General features: G+C 37.2%; 1 protein-coding gene across 1 annotated transcript in view; it reads right to left on the bottom strand.

The window, feature by feature from the left end:
• Positions 1–6: 6 nt before the first annotated feature.
• Positions 7–10,655, bottom strand: part of UBL3 (ubiquitin-like 3) — a 57,374-nt gene continuing 46,725 nt past the window's right edge. Inside the window, exons 2-5 of the mRNA XM_010134040.1 lie at positions 9,968–10,076; positions 6,341–6,427; positions 1,721–1,798; positions 7–1,311 (exon numbers count right to left, since the gene is read on the bottom strand). Of these exons, the coding sequence (XP_010132342.1) occupies positions 1,259–1,311; positions 1,721–1,798; positions 6,341–6,427; positions 9,968–10,076 (327 nt within the window). The 3' untranslated portion in view covers positions 7–1,258. The remainder of the gene's footprint in view (positions 1,312–1,720; positions 1,799–6,340; positions 6,428–9,967; positions 10,077–10,655) is intronic.

The raw sequence follows: 10,655 nt of genomic DNA, 5'->3' as shown, positions 1-10,655 counted from the left end.
ATATAAAATCTTTAATATTTTTTTATTTTTATTTATTTTTATTTTTTACAGGTTTAGATGAAACTAGCTCATGCTTTAGTGCTGTGCAAATTCTTTAGCATATCAACGTTTAAATTATTGATATGAAATAAAAGAATGGCATCCTTTTTAATTAGGTATGCCTTCAAAAATCAGCTTCTGATTTTAATACAATTGCAAGCACTAATACCAAATGCAAATTACGTAAAGAAACAAAACTAGTACTATGGCAGAGGTTTTTCTTTTTGCTTTTTAAATTTTAATAATTCTTTTGAAATCTCTAATGAGTATGCATGACACTGGACACTAAGGTACGGATGAAAAAATGAGTGAAAAACACCAATTGCCAATATTCAAATACATAAAATCGGTTAGTAAATGATGTTTTCTAACATTTACGCACAATAATAAAAGCCTATGAACTACAGGAAATTACCCCTCCCATATTAAGGCTAGGAAATGCACTCTCTGCACTTGCTTGTGCTGTCTGAGTAAGCACTCAACTAACATACGAGATCAGAGTGCATGCGGCAATGAAAAAATCTGTTTCATCAGCCCTCTACAGAGTGCTTTTAAATTACAGGCACATAGTTTTGTTTGTTTGTTGCAGTGAAAATATATATGTAGTTAGACTTGGTTTAGTTAGTATTCTGTGCCAGTTCGGCCACCGAGGTTGACTTAGGTAGAATTGACTTAAGAGTTTTCCCTTTGATTCAGCCATCAGTGAGATTTGTTTTAATTATAGATAGACTACTTTCCAGTGTTGCATTATACATTGTAGGTTACTACTAGGTGTCTCAAAAATTGTTAGAGATTGTTGATGAGAAATACACTGTCAACCATATTTAGTGCAAATTGCATCTAGAAAGCTTGACTGGTTAGATCCAGTTAATGGAGATTTTCGTGGCAGCAAAATGATTCCTGCTATGGAAAAGAACACATTAACTTTTCTGAAGATTGAATTCTTTCAAGAACTGATGTGCTGTAAGATTATTCAACAAACAAGAAGCAGGAATTGAAAAAAAAACCAAACCAACAAAAACCCATGAAAGTGTTCATAGATCTTTCTCTTAAAAAAAAAAGACTAATGAGACAGTGTTCGTGTAATATTTCAGTTCCATGGATTTACATACAGGCTCTTCCTACAGGTGTCTGAAGCAAGGTAGGGCCTCTTCTATTCCAGCAGCATGAAAGACAAAGACTATATTACATCACACTTAGCAGGTAAAGCTAACAGGGTTTACAGGATTACACAGCAATTGCTTTCTCCAGTTTTTTCACGGTTCCTTTGACCTGTGGAGCAAGAAGAAAGTTTTGCTTACATGCCATTTCTAAAGCAATCACATTGTTTTGTGTGAGAGTGTGCTCAATACAAGCATGGGTTTTATTACTTTTTAGCAAAAAAAATTATTATACATATGCATACATAACTGCAAGATACATCAGGAGTAGTTTTTAACACTAAAACTGAAAGCTTTTAAGGTTTGAGTAACTTTCTGCATTCTACAAAGATGCTAAGTCAGAAAGTTCATTTCTTGGTTTTCTACGCCCAAACCGTACAAAGCATTTCATTACTTGCTTCACAAAAGACCACAAGGACTTGACTTTTCTCTGCTATGAAATGTTCAGAAAGCCTGTAAGAGATCTGGCCGCTTTGCCACGTATGCGAGTACGAAACATCTCTAGCGCCCAGCGAGCGTACCTTGAGAGTTTGGCTCTGGCAACGTCTCTCTTGCCACCAAATGCATCACCGTTGTTTTGCCGAAAGGAAGTTTTAATGCTGCAAAAGGAGAAAGGAAGAATAATTAACACATTTCAGCAGTCTTTTTTCTTCCAAACGCCCAACTAACTGTAATTGGATTAGCATCTGTTCAAAAGTTCACAGGGTTAGGTTTGAGCTGCTTACTAAATGGCTTTATAAAGGTGTTGCTGGATAAAGTTTTGTCGATTGGGGTCTTGGGACCTGATAATAATCACTTAAACATTGCATTCTTAGAAACATGATTTTCCTGTTTGTTAGAAAACTTAGCCTTCCTCTTTTAAGAGCAAGTGGGCATTCATGCCAAGACTGAGGTGCTAAACACTCTGTATTGTTCAAGAAGTGGCTAATTTCAGCAACTATATGGTTACTCCTGAGACACCAAAACACTGAGCCACTATTGCAAAACAGATTTTCCTAAAACATACTTTGGTCCATGATACAGATCTTCCAGAATGTCTGTGTCTCACCATTTAGTATTAATCTGTAACATCAGCTGCATGTGAAAAACACCACATTTAAAACATTTTAAAAATCAGATAAGGTGGTTCTCACAACACTGCCCTTTTGAGCTTTAGTTACACAAAACATCAAAATTAGAGTTTTCCACAAGTCATTCTGCTTGTTTCTGAAATTAAAACCACCATTTTCACATTTGGATTTAAGTATACCACAGTGCTGCATTTACAGTTTTAGCATTGTAGTATAATATTTATCAAAACTTCTAGTCCCTTTGACATGAAAGGTTTCTCTGTTGCTCATCATATTTAACAGATTCTCATTTCCAGATTCAATATTCTGAACTTTGACTTCTTCCAATTATTTGGAGAGTGGGAGTTATTTTTACAAGTTGTATACATAACTTTAGTTTTGTTTTCTCTCTCCAGCTCCTAAGATTACACATCTTCCTGGATTATTTTTCTGAGAAATGTAAAGATGCTCTAAGCTTTGTCCTTCCCCCACTTCTAGAGGGAAAAAAAGTTAGTGAAAAATGTAACAAGAATTTAGCCCTAAATACACAAATCATTCTGACATGATAGAATTTGTCCTCTCCAACTCAATTTACATCTTCTGTTTTGAAACACAGTACACCAAGGCATTTTAAGTGAAAGAATAATGAATGTCCAATAAACCTGAAGGTAACTGAAGAAAAAAAGTCTCTATTTTAATCACTACAGCAGAAGTTCAAAATTCAGTAATAAACAAACAAACCAACCAACCTATTACTTGGTTTACTACATGTACTCAACACAAGCCTAGCTATGACACTGCTGTTAAATCACATTCATTGCCAAGGTACTTGTCTGAAAAAAGATGCAAGTTATGATTAAAACACAGGCATAAGCTTATGGAGGAATATGCAGCTCCACAAGCTTCTCTGAAGTAGCTGTACTTGAGGAAAAGCCAGGTCCCTCTACAGAAAGTCAAATCTTAGTTTATTAAGTCAGTCACTTAGTTTACTTGAAGCACTGCCCGTGCCTGCAACTAGAAGTTACTGATAGCTGAAAGTCTGGCAAGGATGATGTACTGAGGGTACCTGATTCTGTGATACAGCTGAAAACTCTGCAAAGAGCACATCAACAGTCTGTTAGACTCAATGGAAAAGGATTGTCAGGTTGTCTTCACAACCTCAACTCTTCAGAAGCCATTACAGAAACAGCACAAAATGGTACAAACTATTCACATTAGGGACATCTTTCATAATATCAGGACACTCAGGAGACTTGATTAGTGAGCTGTGGAGATAAATTATTTACAGTAATCAAGTAGAAGTATGCTAATACTTCAATTAACAACTAATTTCAGCTAGTAGTTTGCATAGCTCACACAAGTTTGTATTAGCAATTTCCAGCTCTTGCTTTGAACACCATAACAGAATCTGAGCACTCTAACCTATGCTCAGTAATTCTTTCTTGCTCTTGTTTTTGTTTTCTCACCTTTTTCACTCACTTAAACTAAACTTCTATTTAATTCCATTCCCATCTGTTTAATTCCACTTTTATTCCAGATTTTCTATTGTCAGAATTTACTTTTCTGCCCCTTTTTTGGTATGGGCATGGCACAAGGTGGGTTAGCTTCCCTTCCCCCGCTCCCCAACAAATAAGGAAGTAAAACATCGCTGATTTCTAGTAAGAAATGAAGAACTGTCAATTATATATCACCTTCCTAATTAATATTATTTCAAATGCAAACTGCAGACCAAAAATTAGCTAAAGAATGACATTTCCAGTTGGAAGCTGATCAAACAGACTCTGCCTTGCCAGCTAACTCCCAACCCCTCGCACAGGCAGGGCACAACAAAACAGTGCGGCTCAAGCACTGTGAGCAAGAGTGGCACTGCAAGCTTTACAGAGGGGTCTCTTTCTCTCCACCCCTTCCAATGCCTTTAGCTCTACTGGCCTGGTGGTGACAGTCCTTTCAGCGAAGCTGGCAAAACACACGGTTTATTTAAAATAAAACTTTCCACTCAAAAGCCAGTTTTTGCTATCAATTTGTCGTTTTTTCAAGCTTCTTAGCTTATAGGAGTCTAATTCATAGGACACTACTTAGACATGTGAGGTTATAACTGGAATGTTAGAATGTGATTTTTAAATGTGAACGAAAATGGACTCCTGTTAAAAAAAGAAAACACCAAACTGTTTCCTTGGAAACTTTTGTTTCTCTAGTTGATATAGCGACTTGCAGTAGACAGTAGGTCCAAATTCCAGCCAGTATTTCCTAATTGCCTAAAGCAAATAAACCACCAAGTGCTATAACTCGGTTATAGAGAGTTGCAGTTAGAAAAGCTTAATGGAAATGTATTATAGCATAAGAAACTCAATATTGTATTTAGCCAGAAATTTCCCCCTCCACCCTTTTCAAGATAACTAGTTCACTTAGGGTTACATCTAATGAACACCATAAACCAAAGCAACAGTCTGTTTCATGAATAGCTGTTCCCCTTTCGGCTGTAAAATCTTACTCCAGGTAACTTCATTAGTACTGAAGTAATCCAATGTTTTAGGGATGTTTTTTCTTAAAACAATAGATCTTTGAAAAACACTAATGTACATGTAAGATCCTTAGGGTAAAATCATGATGATTAAATTGCAACACATCAATGATTAAGAATGATCTAAAATGTGCTGAGCCCAAGTAAGTGTTCAAAGTCCATAGGCCTGAGTTAATTCAAGAGTCAACAGCGTGCAATTGTTATATTTCAGCTTAATGCATTAAACAATATATTAAACATATTAAACAAAAATTCAAGTTTGTTTCACATTTACAGAAATGTCACTAAAGGGAACCAGCACTGGTGGTCAAGAGAAATGCCTGGAGATGAATGGCAAAGAAAATCCCATTTAGCTATCCTTGCCTGGGAAACCTAGTGTAAGACTAGCATCTCTGTAATTGCAGAGATGAGCTGAGACTTACCATTTGTCTTTCAACCCTACTCCAACTGCTACTAAGGGTACTCATCAACACCTGGCAAACATACAAATTAAAGAGTGAATAAAAAATTCAGAGTTCTTCCAGCTGAATTGACAGTGACCTTGTTTGTATATATGGCAGCATTAAAAACTGATTTATATGGAGAGTAAATGTATTCTAAAAGTATATCACTAGGCACCACCAGTAATGGTGGAAAGTGAACCAATGGCTCTATCATCCCAGTCACTTCTTCATGGAAAGACCACCATAAGCAGTCCAGAAATATTTTCAGGTTCATCTTAACTTCAAAAAAACCATTTCATTAGTGATTTTGTATTATGTTCTCCTCTCTGTACTCCACTGAAGTCTACTCTACTCTCCACTCAAGTACCAAATGCATGAATAATCTGAACATACAGAGAAAACAGGAATATTAATGTATTTTTAAACTGGCACAGAGAAGAGAGTCTCGTTCTGTTTAGCCACTGATATGCTGGTTATGCCTACTGGCAACTTTGATCTACAAAAGGGAAGGTTATTGTTACAAATCTGTGTCCTACCGCTATCAAAGGTAACCATCGAAATATATAATTGTTGAGGAAAACTTGCCACAAGGGGGCACAGTTGCATTGCATTTCCTTAGCATATGAAGTGAAGCCATTTACTTTTGTTTTCACATAACTATGCAATTGTATCCCTGGGAGAGGACTGGACAGCAAGAATGCTCCTCCTCATTCTCATTCATAAGATGTCTTCCTTCTTTGGAATAAGATTTAAAGTATTGTTTAACCAATTATCATAATCTTTATCAAATGTTTTAAAATACTTCAGACATTTCTGAAGCAGCTTATCTGCAAGTGCAGAGTAAGACATGTGGAGCAAAGTATTCCATTTAGAAAGACAACAAAAAAGTATTATTACTGTTTCTTTATGCAGGAGGAGACTTGACTTACCAGGTGGTACCTCCCAAAGTTTAACAACTAGTGGTAACAAGATGGAAGAAATGCGCAGTAAGATATAACGTCACTCTTTGCAGAGGAAAAACAATACATAGCAAGCCATGCTCTGATCTTGAACAGTAAAGTCATATTTACTGCACTGTAAATATTTCCTTTTCCTGGTTGTAACATGGGTAGAAAATTATTTTCATACCTCCTAGTGTCACATTGCCATGAAGAAACCTCCCTTGATAAATAAGCCGCAAGATATTTGGACTGCTGACTTGTTCTTCTTCCCAATCTGTAAAGAGATAATTTTTACAGTGGCATTGTAATAAACCCATCTTTTCTTATTTCTCTTAATTTACCCGGGACAAAAATTAGAAACAGGACTCTAATGCATAGAAACATTAAAGAGAGAGCACCGGCTGAAGATACAGAAAGATAATTCAAGGCTAGCACTCCTGAAATCTATTCTTAAATTTGTTATTTGACATTGGGCATTGAAACACATGATTTTATGCCTGCAAGTATAAACAGCACTAACTTACTTTGCAGATTGCATGAGATATTTAACACATATACAAGTACTGCACAAAATATTTCATAAATGCAAGTTCCCTCCTGAGGCTTAATTCTCAAGGCATACTCCTCACCAGCTAACTGTCTAACTGGAGCCGCTCTCCAGCAGTGCCAAGCGGCCACACACACAGTGAAAGCCCTTGTGATGGGTCATTTGAAATAGGATTCTCAGCTCACAGCACTGAAAGGGCTCGTCAGGCTGCTCAGTGGTGTTCGACCATGGCCAGATCCAACCAGTTAAATGTCCAGAGGGGGCACTGACCTGAGCAGCCCTGAACGGTCCCTGCAAAGAGCTGGAACAGAGGGCTCTCTCAGAGCAGACACCAACAGACACATTTTAAGGAACTTCACACAGGACAACTTCTGGATGTTTTTATGTGGCAAACAGTGATTCAGGAAAAGCAAGCATGCATTTTCCTATAATGCATTTCCTATAATGCTTAAGACACCATACATAATTTATAAGCTTAGATGATCTTTTCCTACGCTTCTGCTGTTCCCTGTCACAATGTGAACAACAAATAAATACTCACTTTGCTTTCAGAAAAAATACCATAAAACCTTGAAATGTTGAATTTAAACGGTCTCTCTCAGAATACAGTGTCTTTTGTTTCTTAGCTGACCAGATCTCTGGCAACAGCTGTTCACAAACGTTCTCTCTTTCTGCTTTTGTAGCGTTTACATACCAAAATGAATATTCAGCAAGAGATCATGAGAAGCAACAGAAACCAACCTGTTCACTGAGAACATACAATTAACATACAGGCAGTAGCAACTGGCACTACAAAAGGAGAAGAACTGAAAAGGGGAGAAGGGAAAGCATTTAAAACAAAAACCACGGCGGTGAGGAGTGTACAGAGAGGCATCTGGTGTGAAAAAGCAAGCAGGCAGAGAGGCAGGCAGCAGGAGCCATGGCAGCCCGAGAACCGGCGGAGGCAGGGCTGGCTGGCATCAACAGCAGAGGCTGCAATATCCCCAGGCGCTGCCATGGGCCTGCTTTATAAGATTAGATCAAATTAGGCAACCAACGCTATTTGAATTTCAACTATTTCCACTCAGGGTCTGATTCAATTGTCTTGCGATTCAAGCACATGCCCATTTTGCTATGCTGTGAAGCCAGCTACATTAAGGATCTGGATTATGACACTGCTACAGCTGTAGAGAGGAGAAGTTCAGCCAGTTTACAGTGCCGTAGTGACGTAAAACAGCAGATAAAAGAAGACAGACTACATTTTGGCACAGGTATTTGCTCATGGTTAAGCTGCTAATTTATCCATCCTTTCAATTTTTGCTTCTTGGCTGGTGGTCTGAAACATTTATTTCTGACGTGATTTCAAATTTTAATTTCCACTGATGACTAAATGAGCCAAGGAGAAAATATTTACTTTTGTCTTTTTTTTTTGTTTTGATAAAGCTCAGCAGATAATTGCTATACAAGAAAAAAGTTAATATTTAAAAGAAAATGGGAGGAAAGAGAACAGGTAACCTGCCTACATGGTATACATTAATATAAACTTGACATTCTCCACCATGAGTCAAGAGATCCTTAATTAACAACTCTATTGCCAAGAGAGGGGAGGAAAGGTTTGCCTTACTCCTGCCAGCATGTGACTGAAGGTATTTCATTACTTTTCCCTTACAAGATCACAACAAGTCAAAATGGTGGTAAAAACAATCATTTCATACCATCTCTATTTCCAGGGAACTTTAGTCCTCATCAAGATTTCTCAGTCCTGTGGCAAAGAGGAGCACTCAGTCCAAAAACAGTTAGTGGGCTAATGTTTGTAAAAACGTACACGCTATTCTGAAGAAGAGTTTTCCCCTCCGTCTTTTAAATTGTTGCTATTCTTCTTTGCACAGGCAATTAAATATTCATCAAGATTTACAGCGCTCCCCCAGAACAGTAGGTATTTGAACTGGGTCTTCCAAGTTTTACTTTTTCTGGTTCTACTCTTCTTTTTCTTTAAAAAAGAGACTTCAAAGTCTGTGTTTCTTCCCAACTCTAAACTCAGACCTGCAACTTGCAAGCTCTTCACATGATGGGGAACATGAGACCACATGTTCAGTGAGAACTTCTCACTGAAACAAAGAAAAAAAGCACAATTCTGTCTTCACTAGTTCATATAAAAGTACACAAAGAACATGTGATCACAACAACTATGATGCAGGCGTACATTAAAAGACGTACAGTAGCAGATTTTTTTAGTGTAGAAGTGTTTTACATCTAGAATATCTAATACTTCAAGGGACTAAAAACCTCCTCCTGCATTACATATTTTACTAAATACGTAATGCTGCATGCCAGCAAAACAAACAGCAAACAAATCCCCTAAAACCCTGTTCTTCCTCACCTCTAAGACCAGTTTAAGGCCCAAAACATGGATTATGGACACTAACTTTTTGGCATGAACTATCATCCACCATACCTCTTTGACAAAGGCACCACAGAAACAGCCATTGCTTCTTTTCAGTTTGTGTAAATAGTAGTCTTTTTTTAACATCAAAAGAGTAACTCAAATGAATTCCTGTACCAAAATAAGCATTTTCTTTCATCATATGTAATGCTATGTCTGTGTTTTGGCTATTTTCCCATGAAATCATAGTCAGGCAGAACAGAAGCACTTTGTTTTTGTGGAACTATCCATATATGTGAATACACGTCTTAAGTTTTCAATTCCATTTTCCAAAGCTAGTGTTCCTGCATAAAACCAAATAGATTCACACAAACAGCCTCAGCTTCCCTCAGTCGTTTAATGTCTCTTAAAATTTTCTTTTAAATTCCATTTTTTCCTGGAAAAAATATCATTATTTCAGATTCTTTTCAAGATAAAGCAGTAAGGCAGAAGTCCTTCAGATTCAATTGCACTAACATGTTCCTGTGACACGCCATGTTTTATATTAGCTGTCCTGACGTAAGAGGTTTATCATCTCCAACATCTCCTCACACCTCCTAGATCCTCTAACAAGATTGATGAAGGAAAGCGTCTAAAGAGAGGGGGAAAGAAGTACTTCAGTTTGAGGAAGAAAATTTTAGAAATAAAGTGGGAAACAATCCAGACATCTAAAAATCTGCCTAAGTGAAGAAATGGGCAAAAAGAAGACAAGAAGACAGTTGTTTTTCTGTGTAAATCTATGTCCAGATACACAATAAACATACTTAATTTGAGCACTGAGAACAGGGTTTATTGACACTTTGTCTGAAAATACAGGGAAGCTTCTGGCCCACCAGTTAAAACACCGAAGCCACACAGCTACTCACCCATTGGCCAGTTGTCATACACATGTTTTGCAATGTCTGCAGCAGAGTCATTCGGTGAAAATAAGAACTCTTTCGTCTTCCCGCTTACCAAGATGAGACGTAAATTTATCTGTAAAGAGAAAAAAACCCAACACAGTATTAGGAAAGTATCCAGAGAAGACTTAAATTATTATTATTTTTAAAACATTACTAAAAAAGTTGTCACTGGTTTTAGCAGAAGATTGATCCAAAGTGATTTGAGAAAATAGTTTAAGACGGTGTTAAAAGAGAGTCAAAGAGATCAATAAAATTTTGTTTGCTTACACATAATCTAAGAATTATTCTAATAGCTGGTAGTTTTGATTATAAACACCGGAATATTCTGATAGGTAGCGACTAAATCAGCTGTGCCATTTAAAAAAAGATCTTGGCAGAGTATAAAAAAAAATTCCAGCTAAGACAGACTGGCAACAACTCTTCTTGAATGAAGAGCAAAAAAAATAAACCTGAAAAATTTACCCAAACAGAGAGCACTAAAAATACCAAAATCTGCACCTGTGAGCCTCAGTAAAAGCCTTAGCACACTGCCTCCAGTATGGTACTTGTCAGTCCTGCTTTCACCCACTGCATCTCCTACAAAACACTAGGGAGTCAGGCAGCATCCTTCCTTGGTCCCAGCTGCCACAGAACTTGAATTCCTCTCCCAGTC

The sequence above is a fragment of the Buceros rhinoceros genome, unplaced genomic scaffold (genome assembly GCF_000710305.1).
Source record: "Buceros rhinoceros silvestris isolate BGI_N320 unplaced genomic scaffold, ASM71030v1 scaffold5144, whole genome shotgun sequence".
In the NCBI taxonomy this organism is placed as follows: Eukaryota; Metazoa; Chordata; class Aves; order Bucerotiformes; family Bucerotidae; genus Buceros; species Buceros rhinoceros.
This window is presented reverse-complemented; position numbering and strand designations above follow the sequence as displayed.